We start from the raw sequence: 16,237 nt of genomic DNA on the forward strand, positions 1-16,237 counted from the left end.
CCACCTATTATATTGGTAAGATCAAAAGTTTACTAAACCTATTATTGTTGGAAACAGATATTTAATCACCATTGGTGGGAGTGCAGACTGTCAAGTATTTTAGGAGGGCAACAGAGCCACACCGATCAAAACTGAAAATAAACATACTCTAACCTAGTAATCATTCTGAAAAAATTTTATGCTATGGCTACATGCAAAAAGTACACAAAGGTAACTGTGAAAGGATTTCACTGCAGCAAGAATATTAAATCAAGTTTTAAAGCCTAGAAGTATCAGTTAAATCATGATACATCCATAAAGAAAAGGGTATAAAACCATAAACGTAAGATATGATCATGGAAACTGTTAACAGTGGAACAGAGCAAAGGTCAAGGGTTGCAGGAAAAAAATTTCTTTTTATTTAATTGTATAACCTTCCTTGTATTTGAATGTACCATAAAGGTGAATTGAATTTATAGTTAAAAGGTGAAACTATAAAAAAATACAAATTTTCCAGGCTATAATTGAATAAGAACTAGGAAAATTTTACATCTATAGATGTAACAGGCATATTATAGAAATCATACTAAGATATATAACATATCTAAAAAAATTATATTAAATTGTATTAATTTATAAAAGTTAGCTTTAAAGTAAGATTGTGGCTGCCTTTTTCCAATGAATGCTACAAGTTCTTAACTTACCTCTATGTCTACCCAAATCTTTTCTCTGTCCCCTTTCCAAATCTTTCCTTTCTGAGGAAAGTAAGTTTTTCTGTTCAATGGCTTTTAGAGCACATTCTCTGGAAATGTCTTTTATTTTTTCCCTTTGATCACTGTGACTTGACTTAACTAAAAAAAAAAAAAAAATTCTTATAACAACACGATCATTTTTCATGCTATTCAATAAAAGTACAAACTGCACTATATTTAAAATTTAAGATGCGATGCGATATATTAACAAAATACAGATGAATATATAAAATGGGAAAAGGTATAGTTCCATGGAAAAAGGTATAGTTCCATTAAGAACTTTAAAAAGCATTTAGTTTTTTGTTAATGATAATTGTTAATTCTGAATCTTATCACTCTTGCTTAAATGGGTTACTTTATGGTTAGACATTATTTCATTAATATATTCTAAAGCCCTTTATAAAATCATCCTCAAAAGTCACTCAATTAGTTATATATATTTCTAAACCATAATTATACACCATACTTTGATATCTCATGTTGGATCCTAACCACAGATCTTCATTTGTGAAAATTAAAGTTGTAGGTTGACAATGACAAGAGAGAGGTGAATAAACAAGAGGTTAAAAATAAACTACAACAATAGTAACTTCAAACTCCTGTTGCATTCACTAATGCTAAATTTAATTTTGGCATACAAGCCAAACTATTAACTAAATGTTTTTCCTCTCCAAGTTAATAACTAACTCCTTGAAGGAAAGGCCATATCCATATCATAGCTTTCTTTGGTGACAGTCCAGATTGCCTCCAGCCTATCAGGAACAGCCTTAAGCACACGGAAAAACTCAACCACCAGTTGAATCAAAGCTCAAATAAAACTACAGGTCTCAGACAAACTCTTAAGTCAGAAGACAAAATTTTGTTTCTACTTGCTATTTTCTCTTCATGGCCAAGAAAAGCTAGTTAAGGATTCTCTTTCTGGTCTTTAAAAAGAATTACCATACAGTAAGTGAAAAGCAGGGAAGCTTAACTACTCAAGGACAATGTAAAAATGAAAATTTAAGTATATACCTGGGAATTCTCCGGCAGTCCAATGGTTCAATCCCTGGTTGGGGAATGAAGATCCCACATGTCGCACAGAACAACCCCCCCCAAAAAAACACATACCTGGTCCTCTACCGCCACTTGTTTGAATGTGGCTCCGATTAAATGATGAAATGCTATCTGCTTGAAATTTCTGATTTTCTCTCTGTTTTGTCTGATCACCAAATCCGTTTTCTTTTGAATTTTCTGACTTAGAAATCGAGGGCTTTTCACATCCTTAAAAAGACCAACAAAAATGTTTCATTCCCTTCATCCTCTCTACCAGAAGAAGAGAGATTTGAATCATCTTTTCAGACACTTTTAATACTAACGAGAAAATTATTTAAAAACTTAGAGGACTGACATCTTTTAAGGATTTCTACATGCGCTGTTAATACATTCAAAGGTGGCCTAGCTCCTCTGGACTCTTCTGGTGTACTAACTTACTTGAAATCTCAGTACTCATCACTAATAAGAGGTACCAGCCAAGTAACCCCTCCTGGGCTTGTGTGAGCAGGGTGGTGGGTGGCTGCTGAAGGTGCTTCTGAGGCCACAGATGAGGAAAGCTTCTTTATAAAGACTAACTCAAAGTATAGAATTTTCCTGGACTCCACTGAAACTAAATTTTGAGATTATCCACAACATTCATTTCATATTCAGTATATTAGTATTCTTAGTGTGATTCTGACAATGAAAAACACTAAAAAGAACTTTTAAAGAAGAATTACCTATATTTTCTGCAATAGATTTATGATGTGACCAGTTGATGACCTGCCTGAGTGCATCTTCAGTGGAAACTGCTGTGCCATCTGGGTTCGCATAAAACAAAAGCAATGGCTGGAAATGGCATCGGATACACTTGGAGACCACATCTTTCCATCTACTTCCAACCTTAAAAAATCACAATGAATAGAAACAGAACTTTGCAATCAATGCATTACATGAAAAGGCAGAGACTGAATTATTTTGTATATTAAAAAAAATTTTAAAGACACCCAGATACTAGCAGTTCAACTATTCATCAGATTATACAATTAATTTTATTTAGAAACTTGTCAACATAAAAATCTTTTAAAGATTATCATTAAAAAATTGATGAGCAAGATTATACACTTTCTGTATCAAGATCTAGAATATCATATTTTGAAAGGCTTTTCATATACATGGTTGACTGACTTTTGACAGACTTCAAGCAGTTTAATGGAGAAATATAATGGTCTATTAAACAAATGGTGCTGGAACAAGTGGATGGCCATATGAAAAAATGAACTTTGACATCATTTCACTAAAAGCATAAAAATGAACTCTGAATGAGTCATGAAAAAACTATAAAGAAGAAAGTGCTGTCAAAGTGTTAGTTGCTCAGTGGTATCCGACTCCTTGCAACCCCGGCTATAGCCCGCCAGGCTCCTCTATCCATGGGATTTCTTAAGCAAGAATACTGGAGTGGGTTGCCATTTCCTTCTCCAGGGGATGTTCCTGACCCAGGGATTGAATCCAGTCTCCTGCATTGCAGGCAGATTCTTTACTGGCTGAGCCTCCAGGGAAGCCCTATAGAAGAAAATGAAAGATAAAATCTTAACAACCTTGGGGGAGGTAAAGATTTCTTAGATAGGACATCAAACAAGTCAGAGAAGAAAAAAATTATAAAACTGGCTTCATCAAAATGAATTAATAACTTCTGCTTTTTGAAAGACATCATTAAGAAAATGAAAAAAAGGAAAAAAAGCCACATATATCCAAAAAAGAACTGGTGACCAGAATAAAGAATGACTACAACTCATTAATAAGATAATCCAATTTGAAAAATGTACAACACATCTGAACACTTAACCAAAAAGACATAAAAAATGGCCAATAAGCACATGAAAGAATACTTAAGACATTATTAATCATAAGAGAAATGCAAATTAAAACCACACTGAGATAACATCATACATTTGCTATAAGGGCTAAGATGACCACCAACACGGAGTGCTCCTGGGAATGTGGAGCAACTGGAACTCCAGTACATGGCTGGCAGGGATGTAAACTGTACAGTCACTTTGGAGATCAATTTGTTGCCAGTCCCTTGTAAAGATTAACACACACCACACAAGCCAGAAATCCAACTTCTGGATGTTATCTAAGATTAAGGGAAAATAGGACTTTCACACTAAGACTGTTCATAACTCAAGTGAATGGATAAACTGTTATACAGTCATAAAATGGAACACAACAATGAAAATAAAGCACTGACACACACAACACAATACACATTATAATATATGACTGTATGTTAAAAGATATGTATATGCTTAGCAAAGGAGGCCAAACACAGAGAATACGTATTATAAAATACCACACATAAAAAACCTATAAAGTGAGCAAAACTAATCTATGGTGAGATCAGTGATTTCCTGGGGCCTAGGGTGGAAAGTGGAGAAGGCAATGGCACCCCACTCCAGTACTCTTGCCTGGAAAACCCCATGGACGGAGGAGCCTGGTAGGCTGCAGTCCATGGGGTTGCGAAGAGTCGGACACGACTGAGCGACTTCACTTTGATGCACTGGAGGAGGAAGTGGCAGCCCACCCCAGTGTTCTTGCCTGGAGAATCCCAGGGACGGGAGCCTGGTGGGCTGCCGCCTGTGGGGTCACACAGAGTTGGACACGACTGCCATGACTCAGCAGCAGCAGCAGCAGGGTGGAAAGGTGACAACGGCAAAGGGACAGGGCAGGATTTTCTGGAGTCATGAAAATGCTCCATACAATGAACGTGGAGGTTACACAGGCATGTACGCAGCTGTTACTATCCCCTGTAAACTTATAACGGGTGCATTTTAATGTCTGTAAATTACACCTCTCTAACATTCATTCAAAAATAAAACCAATGAAACAAAAAAGCTTTCTAGAATATTAGCTTAGAGAAGAAAAGGACCTTTAAAAATTCCTGAGGAGCCTGTTCATATTACACACATTTAGCTGTTTACTCTCTTTACTTGGGATTCGGAGATACTTGAAAAACTAGACTAATTTGAAAACAAAACAAACCTAAAACTCAGAGTGACCATATACCCAGTTCTTTCTTCAAATTTTGACAATTTAAACTATAAGGATGCAAAACAGGAGTGCCAAAATGCTGCTGCAAACTGACAAACGGAACTTCTTAATAAACTGCCATATCAAAGTATTAAATAAGTAGAGTCTGTCACTGTTTCCACTTTTTCCCCTTCTATTTGCCATGAAGTGATGAGATTGGACGCCATGATGTTAGTTTTTTGAATGCTGAGTTTTAAGCCAGCTTTTTCACTCTCATCTATCACCCTTAGCAAGAGGCTCTTGAGTTCCTCTTTGCTTTCTACCATTAAGAGTGGTTATCATCTGCATATCTGAGGTTGTTGGTATTTCTCCTGGCAATCGTGATTCTAGCTTGTGAGTCATCCAGCCTGGCATGTCATATGATGTACTCTGCATATACGTTAAATAAGCAAGGTGACAACTGATAGCCTTATGTACTCCTTACCCAATTTTGAACCAGTCCATTGCTCCATATCTGGTTCTAACTCTTGCTTCTTGTCCTGTACATAGGTTCCTCAGGAGGCAGGTAAGCTGGTCTGGTACTTCCATCTCATTAAGAATTTTCCACACTTTGTTGTGATCCATACAGTCAAAGGCTTTAGCATAGTCAGTGAAGCAGAAGTAGATTTTTTGGGGGGAATTCCCTTGCTTTTTTCTATGATCCAACAGATGTTGGCAATTTCATCTCCGGTTCCTCTGTCTTTTCTAAATCCAGCTTGTACATCTCTCATTTAGCAAAATGCTTTTGAGATTTTTCCACACTCAATAGTTGTCTGTATCAATAGCTCATTCCTTTTATTGCTGATTATCATGTTCCATTGTACGGTTATACCACAACTTCTTTCTCTATTTACCCGATGAGTTATCTTTATCTATTTGAGTTGTTTCTAGTTTTAGTTACTATAAATAGAACTACTAAGAACACTGAATTATAAATAATGTATGGATACATGCTTTTACAGGAGTGGAACTGCTAGGTTGTATGCGAAGTATACATTTGAATTTATAACTGTTTTCTCAAGTGATTATCCAATTTTGCACTTCCAACAGCCTCGTGAGAGATCCAGCTGTTCTACATCCTGGTCAGCTTTTGGTGTGAACAGTCTTTTTAACTTTAGGCATTCTAATAGGTGAGTAATGCAGTTTCATTGTGAATTGAATTTGTACTTCTTTTATGCCTAGTGAGACCTGTATGCAGGTCAGGAAGCAACAGTTAGAACTGGACATGGAAAAACTGGTTTCAAATAGGAAAAGGAGTACGTCAAGGCTGTACATTGCCACCCTGCTTATTTAACTTATATGCAGAGTACTTCATGAGAAACACTGGGCTGGAAGAAACACAAGCTGGAATCAAGATTGCCGGGAGAAATATCAATAACCTCAGATATGCAGATGACACCACCCTTATGGCAGAAAGTGAAGAAGAACTAAAGAGCCTCTTGATGAAAGTGATAGAGGAGATTGAAAAAGCTGGCTTAAAGCTCAACATTCAGAAAACTAAGATCATGGCATCTTCCCATCACTTCATGGCAAATAGATGGGAAACAGTGGAAGCAGTGTCAGACATTATTTTTGGGGGCTCCAAAATCACTGCAGATGGTGATTGCAGCCATGAAATTAAAAGACGCTTACTCCTTGGAAGGAAAGTTATGACCAACCTAGATATCATATTAAAAAGCTGCGACACTATTTTGCCAACAAAGGTCCGTCTAACCAAGGCTATGGTTTTTCCAGTGGTCATGTATGATGTGAGCTGGACTATAAAGAAAGCTGAGCACTGAAGAACTGATGCTTTTGAACCGTGGTATTGGAGAAGACTCTTGAGAGTCCCCTGGACTGCAAGGAGATCCAACCAGTCCATTCTAAAGGAGATCAGTCCTGGGTGTTCATTGGAAGGACTGATGGTGAAGCTGAAACTCCAATCCTTTGGCCACCTGATGTGAAGAGCTGACTCAATGGAAAAGACCCTGATGCTGGGCAAGATTGAGGGCAGGAGGAGAAGGGGATGACAGAAGATGAGATGGCTAGATGGCATCACTGACTCGATAAACATGGGTTTGGGTGGACTCTGGGAGTTGGTGATGGACAGGCGGGCCTGGCGTGCTGCGGTTCATGGGGTCGCAAAGAGTCGGACATGACTGAGTGACTGAACTGAACTGATTTGGCTTTCTAATTTTTAATACTGAAGGTCTTTAAAGATGCTATTATAATTAAGTCCACTTATTACTAATTTATGTAAGTATTTGCATATAATTATTATTTTTATATAATTTTATCATTATTATATCATTTACCCCTCAAAAGTAAAAACCACAGTAATTATTCCAGTTAGTCAAGTGTCACTTACCTCTTTCACATTTGCATCATCAAAAAATACCCACTTGGAACTCTTGGTATGAAAAGCAAAGGCACAGTAATGTCGGCTGGTGTAGCAAATCATGCCAACAAGGTGAAGTTCACTATTTTTGGCATTTTCATCAGTAACTCTATAAAAAAGCTGTTTAAAAATAATGTATACTTAATAGTTATCTTTTCAAAGACGAGGAACAATCATCTGATGAATCATGCATTTGATTCTCTATGACAAACATTTCTCATGCATACTGTCCCAAACTGATATTTTATTAGTACTAAAGACACCGCATCGCACTGTTAACAGAATTATTATTTTTGATTAGTCTATAAGAAACATGATGTCTAACAAAACGTAATTATTACAACTTAGTTCAGTAGCACAGCATCTTGAATACAGAACAGAGACTTTACATACATAAAACAAAATGAGATAAATCACACATTTCCTGATAATTAATGGTTGAATCGCATATTTTAATATATATTAACCATACTACCTAAAAGATAACTAAAAGTTTAACTGTAATATAAATCAATTTAAAATAAGATAGTAATATGCACATTAAAAAATCAGAGCTACAGATAAATTTTTTTTTTTGGTATTATAAGTAGTTTAATTTTTCCTCATTTCATCTGTCTGTGTTTTCTAAATATTTTTTTTTTCATTTATTTTTATTAGTTGGAGGCTAATTGCTTTACAACATTGTAGTGGTTTTTGTCATACATTGACATGAATCAGCCATGGATTTACATGTATTCCCCATCCCGATCCCCCCTCCCACCTCCCTTTCCACCGGATCCCTCTGGGTCTTCCCAGTGCACCAGGCCCAAGCACTTGTCTCATGCATCCCACCTGGGCTGGTGATCTATTTCACCATAGATAATATACATGTTTCGATGCTGTTGTCTCAGAACATCCCACCCTCGCCTTCTCCCACAGAGTCCAAAAGTCTGTTCTGTACATCTACAGATAAATTTTAAACCTTAACATTTTCTAGCTTGATATTTATAATTTATAATCATTATCATATACTCCCAAACAAGCATATACACAGATGCATACAGTATCATATCATCATTATTCTAGAATGATAAAAAAGATAGAGTATATGATGGATTAGTTTATAACAGAAAGCAAGAAAGGCATTCCAGTTAGCCTGATTTGATGTAACTTTATCAGAGTTACATCTGCAAATTATTTCCTTTAGAAAGAAAATTTAGTTCTGAAAAACAACATACAGTGTAATATATGAAGATGTTTCAGAGGAATTTAAAAACAAAAAGGAAGAGAATGAAAAGAATTATTATACCCCAGGAAGATAAAGCTGGGTTGCCAGATTCCGAACAATATCTTCAGTCAAGTCAGAATGCTCAGAGTCCCAGACTAAACCAATTGTAACAATCTCTGGGCAGTTCATTAAAACACGCCGAATTTTTATTTTCTGGCCACAGTTACTCTTAAGGAAAAACAAAAAAGACAAACTCTTGAAATTATCAAAACAAATATATCAAAGGTAATGCCTTACCTAGCTTGTATTATGCAAAGTATGTATCAGAAATTTATTCAGCATATTAAAAGACTTCTAACAAACTATCAGTCTTAATTATTGATTAAACAAATTTATTTTAAATCACAGAACTTTTCTTTGGTACTATTGTAAATCTGTTAAAATAAGAATTCAACCTTAAGAAAAGCAGAAATAATGACCTTAAAGTCACTAACAATATCACCTGAGAAAAGAATAATACAATTTGTAATGTTTAAAGAAAAACAAAAATGAAATTTTCAGTTTAGTCAAATGACAGGCTTCAGAGCTTAAAAGTAATCAATGTATGCCACCTTAAATCCTTCACAAAGTAACATGCTTTTAAAGAAACAATGTTGAAGTAAAGAGCTCAACGGTATAAATTACCTCAAGAACACTAAAAAAAAGTAATTCTTAGAATTAATTCCAGATTTAATTAATATTTGCATGGCAATTTCTATTCTCAAATTTACAAACATAGACGCACACCAACATTTTCTGAATTATACTTACAGGACATTTCCTGTAGTCATCAGTTGTATTTGCTGCTTGCAGCAATTCTGCAAACATTTCAGGCTTAAAGCGCTCATGCCTTTCCATCATTCTCTCAACTTCATTGCTACGAAAGAAACAAACAGTCCCAAATCTGGCCTATGAACTTAAAAAAGATCTAATATTTTTGCATCAAAAATATTAAGTTATTAATATAGGTATGATCATTTTTCCTACCTTAAAACATAATTTTGTTAGAAAAGTTAACCATAAAGTAAATTTCCATGACATGAAACATAATGAAATTTGGCAGTATATGATGAAAGAAATTAGGTCAAAAACAGGATAAAATAACATGAAATCACACACCATTGTTTGGAACCATATGAATTGATATAAGATGCTCCATCTCAAGGTAATTATAAGTTAACTGGTAATTATAAGTTAACTGTTTCTTTTACATTATTACTTAACAAAGAGAGACTTGAGTTTCATCTTTTGCCTAACAAGAACAACAAACTTTAGGAAAGTCTCCCTCTCTAGCTTAAAGTTTCCAGACACAAAATTATTTTCACCTAAGAGAAGGCCCTTTGATGATTAAAGCAAAAATCACAACCAAAGCTACTTAAGCCAGGTTTGTGCTTTTTGTTCCTATTACAAATGCTAACCATTTCTTAAAGAATCTAGGGAGGGTTATCTGTGTCAATTTCTATCCAACCTCTCCTAGAGTTTAATTTTCACATAACAGGATATTAAGTATCATTAGACAACTACTTATTTAACTTATATGCATCATGAGAAATGCTGGGCTGGATAAAGCACAAGCTGGAATCAAGACTGCAGGGAGAAATATCAAAAACCTCAGATATGCAAATGACACCACCCTTATGGCAGAAAGCGAAGAATTAAAGAGCCTCTTGATGAACGTGAAAGAGGAGAGTGAAAAAGTTGGATTAAAACTCAACATTCAGAAAACTAAGATCATGGCATCTGGTCCCATCACTTTATGGGAAATAGATGGGGAAATAGTAGAAACAGTGAGAGACTTTATTTTGGGGGGCTCCAAAAATCACTGTAGATGGTGACTGCAGCCATGAACTTAAAAGATGCTTGCTCCTTGGAATTTTCAGCATATTAAAAAGCAGAAACATTACTTTGCCAACAAAGGTCCATCTAGTCAAAGCTATGGTTTTTCCAGTAGTCATGGATGGATGTGAGAGTTGGACTTAAAGAAAGCTGAGCACCAAAGAACTGAGCCTTTGAACTGTGGAGCTGGAGAAGACTCTTGAGAGTCCCTTGGACTGCAAGGAGATCCAACCAGTTCATCCTAAAGGAGATCAGTCCTGGATGTTCATTGGAAGGACTGCTGCTCCTTCGAAGAAATTCCAATACTTTGGCCACCTGATGCGATGAACTGACTCATTTGAAAAGACCCTGATGCTGGGAAGGATTGAAGGCAGGAGGAGAAAGGGATGACAGAGGATGAGATGGCTGGATAGCATCATGGCATCACCGACTCAATGGACATGAGTTTGAGTAAACTCCGGGAACAGGGAGGCCTGGCGAGCTGTGGTCCATGAGGATGCAAAGAGTTGGACACGACTGAGCGACTGAACAGAAATGAACTGAGACAACTACTTAGTATTTCCAAAAAGATACATAATGCAAGCTCAATACTCCTACTAGTTTCTATTCTTGGTGCTCTGGTTTTACTTTATAGTAATTTAACCTTCCCAGAGCTGGATTTATTTTACAGTTCAATAGTTACAATAATAGGCAATATTCAATAACAACTTAATGTACCAGTTCCTCTAAAGCACTTCATAAGCAGACCAGAAATCACTAAATCTGACAGGTTCATTCAAGATGCATGTAATGTTTTTTTTTTTACAAAATTGACAGCATCAGGGTGGTGTTTAACCAGACATACTTTGAATTTGAAATTAACCTAGACCTGGGTTTCAATCTTAATTCATCCATTTACCAGATTAATCTTAGTAAGCCTATTCTTGAACAACAAAAGTTTTTGTTAAGATTAAAAGCAACAATTTATGTAAAGCCTAGAACATAACAGCATGAACAACTGTATTCAATATATATTACAAATAAAAAGAAAGATAATTAGAATTCAAAGCTTGGGCTCTTGCAACTGAACAATTGTATTCAATACTTATAACCGATAAGAAGAAAGATAATTAGGATTCAAAGTCTGGGCTTTTGCAATTCATGTTGTGGACCAGGAAGAAACAGATGGAACTCCTTTTTACCTAAGATACTGTCTCAGAGCACTGTAATTTTCCACTTTCACAATAGACCTAAAGTTTTACAGTTTTTAATTTGTGGTCTATCCTTATTCAAACACCATTCTACTTTTCATATCAGATGAATGAAATTGACTATAACTAACTAAAGTTTAAAGACTGTTCCTTTAAACCAATGTTTCCCAACTCTGTATATATACAAATTACCAACTTACTACATTGGATGATCTTTAAGAAATAATGTGCTATATCCAAAATATCAAGGAAGTTTAATAACAGCATGAAATTGATGAGCACCTAACACTCACTTTGTACAGAGATAAAAACACTGGTAGCATTTAGCAGCTAACTGCTATACTGATGTATACTGATTGATAATGACTGTTCCATGTTTTATCTTTTGTATTAAAGTATTAAAGTATCTGCAAACATTTATTATCTTATTCAATGCTTTCATACATCAAATACTTATACTCTCAAAAACCTGTTGCAGTGTTCAAACAATTCTTATTATGTAAAGCCTAGGCATCACCTTTGGATCCCTAAGCTAGTTCAAGATCAGGAAGGGGGCAAGGGGACAGACAAGCCTGGCAAATTCTTATTTCAGGTGAATGTTGAAGCTTTAATCCAATAAATCTAACAGAGGGTTATTTTTATTTTTTTCTTCCTCATCTGCTTACCCTAGCTTCCATCACCACGCAGGGACATGGTCACTGCAAAGGTTAACACCTTAGCAAAAATGAAGAAATCACGTACAGTTCCATTTACCATTCAACTTAGCTCTCTTCCATAGTTCCAAAACCTTGCTATAAATATAAATAGATAAATAAACATTTTGACTAATATTTTGTACATTTGTCATTACTGAGTGACATCTATATTTGGTAAATCAGAAACAACCAAAACTAAGATAGACATCACTTAGTACCTGTGATGGTAGCACATTTGTACATCTCACAGAGTAGATATTCATATATGCTATAGTTTCATAAAGTAGAGGCTCAATGTGATCACACACATTACTACTAACATCTCTGGTAAATATGCTTTAATAAGCTCTTACCACAGGGCTGTTGTAGAAATGTACCGTACAAATTCTGTAAAGGGTAGAGGATCTGATGATGCTCCACAGCTACGACACACACACTGCAGGTAAAAACACATGTCTAATTTATCAGTCATAAAACATAAACATATCCTCTACTGAAACAGTGAAGCCCTCTCACCTGTTCATACAGAGTCATAGCAAACTTCTGGTGAGTGATACAAGATTTAGAGGTACACATGTCTGCATCTCTGCTTGGCACTATGTGAAAATGAATCCTCTCCAATATATTTTCCTAATTGAAAAATTAAAAGACAAATGAATTGCAAATCTTGCATAGGACACTTCAAAATACAACTCTTTTTAGCTTTACAAATTAAAAAATCTAAAGATTTTCCAAAATGTTAAATTGAGTGTCATATATGTTGTCAGCTTTTCAGTTTTCCTCTTTATCCAAGCCTTCAAATGCTGCTCAATTATTCTTTTGTAGTGTCAGCTTTAAAAAATTCATAAAAGAAACATTATAATGTAACATAATTTTAATAAAAGATTTTAAAAAAATCTATTCATGGTGGCTGACATCTAGAATTTAATATCAGAAAACTAGACTTCCTATGTTCTCAATGTTTTCCCATTGAGAAAAAGCAATTAATTAAAAAACAAAATACTCTGCTCAGATCATTTGGATAGTCTATACAACTTAAATTAAAACATCAATGATAAAGGTTTACAATACCTGAACTAACACTCTAATGCAAGGAATCTACTCTTCAACAAACTTCAAATAAAAGGTTGGATTTGTAAAACAGATCAATAAGAGTTATTAATTTCTTTAACAAATTATTCTTTTCACCAAAGCTTAACCAATGAATTCTTTTAATTAGTTAATATCCCTTCCTTTGCCTCAGGACAGTTCTAACAATTCATTTAATTAAGTCTGCATTTCTAGATATCCTGTGAATTATCATATCATGGATTAGTATATTTCATTTAAGTGAAATCAGTATTATGCAAAATCTATCTATATTTTAAACAATGGACAATTATAAACATGAGAAGTATGAAAAGCATATTTCATGACTGTGTGTGCTATTTTTGTCCCACTTTAGTCAACATGGCAAGGGCACTAGTCAAGGAGCTTTCCACCTGTCTGAGAAAAGATTCAAGATGTTCATTTAAAAACATAAATGACAAATGAATTCTATAGAGAGTAATAAACTCCTTGGAAATTTGGAGAAGGTACTGGGGTGCTTTGATGATACATTATCTAGCAGGCCTGACAGGCTGAACTGTAACAAATAACAGATTAGGAAAGTTTTGAATATTTCAAGAACTTGAGCAAAGTCTATAAAACAGGAATTTAAAAGACATGTTTGAGGAACAGAATGAAACTATCTCACTAAGGGAAAATTCAGAAAGAAAACAGAGATAAGCTGGAGTATAAATGTAAAAAGCCTTAAATGTCAGAAGAGAGTCGGATTTTAATCACATAAATATTTGATGTGCAAGCATTTATCTGAAAAAAAATTCTATTAACATGATGGCTGTTAAGAACAAACTTGAAGGATAGGGGTAAAAAGGACACTAGTAGCCAGGGATCCCCTGGTGGCTCAGTGGTAAAGAATCCGTCTGCCAGTGAGGGAGATGCAGTAAACATGGATTCAATCCCTGGGTCGGGAGGATTCCCTGGAAGAAATGGCAACCCACTCCAGTATTCTTGCCTGGAGAACCTCATGGGGAAAGGAGCCTGGCGGGCTACAGGCCACAGTATCACAGAATCAGACCACGACTGATCAATTGAGCACACACACATCTTAAGTAAAGGTGACATCTATGTTACTGAAACAATTAATCATCAACATGCACATTTCAAAAAGTATACAACCATTCCTTCAGCAAAGGAATGCTCTATTTATCAGTATGGTGGTAACAGAGTCTCAAAACATCAACCTCAGTCAGTGATTCTCAACCTGGAGTAAGCTGGCTAAGAGAACTGCTGCCCCTGACAGCTGCATGTCAAGATCCTCTTCTTTTCCAGAGAGAATCACTGCATGAAATGAGAAATGCTACTGCGAGAGCGTGTTGTGTGTGCAATCCCTGCGGGAACAGAACAATGACTTAAGTGATATGATTTATACATAGTAAGCCTTTTTGCTCCAATAAATAAATGTTAAAGTATTTTAGTATCCCAGCTCTCAAAAATTAGAGCAGCACAAGCAAGCAAAAGCAAAAGTACCCAAAACACATGTGGAGCTTTGAAAACTTTGAAAGGTAGGCAAAACAAGGATCTACGTTCTGATGCTTTTCCACTGCTATAAATTTATGCTTCATATGTCTCAAAAGGTACATCATTTAAGGGATGCAAACTACTATCCTGACCTAAAGATTATCAGATATACTTACAAAGCATTCTGCAGCATCATCCATAAGGCCAAGTTGAAATCGCTGCTCATCTTTGAAGCTTTCTGCCAGAGCATGCCTTATGTTATCCGAGGGAAGTGCTTTTTCTCGACTGTGTTGAAATTGTGCAAATATTGTCTGGGAATCAACAAATATATGAACCAGTAAGTTTAACACCAACAATGAAAAAACACTGGAGTAATTTCATTATAATAAATTCGAAACTCTACACTCAGAAGCTAATACAGTCTTTTGCTCTAATATCCTGTGCAAAGAATTATGTAGAAATGGTTGTCCCAGCCTCTTAATCAAGGGTTAGTGCATAAGAATTAAACATAAAAAGTTCTCAAGTACCAATTCTCAGAGATTCTGACTAAGATGTGGCCCATTTCAAACTGTTCCCTAGCTGAGTGTAGTCTATGTTGTTTACAAAGAGTTTTGAGATATTCTGCTTTAAATGTTAAAGTATACTGTAGGAATTAAAATTATGTTATACAAAAATAAGCATATAATCAAATAAAACAGCAGGAACTTCACTAGCAGTGGGAATATTATTCAAGAATATGTGACACAGGTGTTAATCTGGTCTTCTATTTTCTTTATTGCATTCAAGCATGCAAAACTTTTAATAAGCTCTAGTTTTACAACAATCATCTTAGGTGAAGGGAAGTGAGGAGAAAAAGAAGGTTTGCAGTGGTAAACCAACAAATAAGCATGGGTCATATTATGTTCTGCATCAATTAGTTCAAGGGGTGAAGTGAAGTTACTCAGTCGTGTCCGACTGTTTGCGACCCCATGGACTGTAGCCTACCAGGATCCTCAGTCCATGGGATTTTCGAGGCAAGAATACTGGAGTGGGTTGCCATTTCCTTCTCCTGGGAGTTCAAGGGGTATATCATCTCAAAAAAAATAAAAATTGCTTTTAAGATCAACATATAGTAGGCTAGAAAATAAGAATCTATTCCACCAACATAAGAAAATTTAATTTACAAATAAGAAACTACTAAAATAAGAAAGATGCTAAACAGTATCAGATATCTAGAACTAAACTTTTTAGCTACAATTACAGATGCTAAAAAGTGAAACATATTTTCACAAGTCACTTCTTATTTGGGTAGTCAACTTTTCCAGGTAATGTTTAAGGTATTAAAAAAATTTTTAGCTACAATTACAGATGCTAAAAAATGAAACATAATCTCACAAGTCATTTCTTACTGGTAGTCAACTTTTCCAGGTAATGTTTAATATATTAAAAAAAATTTTAGCTGCAAGTACAGATGCTGAAAAATGAAACATATTTTCACAAATCATTTCTTATCTGGGGTAGTCAACTTTTTCAGGTAATGT

At 35.3% G+C, this 16,237-nt stretch overlaps 1 protein-coding gene across 1 annotated transcript in view; it reads right to left on the reverse strand.

Annotated features, from left to right (window-relative positions):
* Positions 1–16,237, reverse strand: part of USP53 (ubiquitin specific peptidase 53) — a 53,937-nt gene that overhangs the window by 13,911 nt on the left and 23,789 nt on the right. The window contains exons 4-12 of the mRNA XM_061164122.1: positions 14,894–15,028; positions 12,672–12,785; positions 12,509–12,591; positions 9,206–9,311; positions 8,477–8,623; positions 7,159–7,308; positions 2,483–2,645; positions 1,839–1,991; positions 684–830 (exon numbers count right to left, since the gene is read on the reverse strand). Of these exons, the coding sequence (XP_061020105.1) occupies positions 684–830; positions 1,839–1,991; positions 2,483–2,645; positions 7,159–7,308; positions 8,477–8,623; positions 9,206–9,311; positions 12,509–12,591; positions 12,672–12,785; positions 14,894–15,028 (1,198 nt within the window). The remainder of the gene's footprint in view (positions 1–683; positions 831–1,838; positions 1,992–2,482; positions 2,646–7,158; positions 7,309–8,476; positions 8,624–9,205; positions 9,312–12,508; positions 12,592–12,671; positions 12,786–14,893; positions 15,029–16,237) is intronic.

The sequence above is a fragment of the Dama dama genome, chromosome 17, assembly GCF_033118175.1.
Source record: "Dama dama isolate Ldn47 chromosome 17, ASM3311817v1, whole genome shotgun sequence".
Lineage (NCBI taxonomy): Eukaryota > Metazoa > Chordata > Mammalia > Artiodactyla > Cervidae > Dama > Dama dama.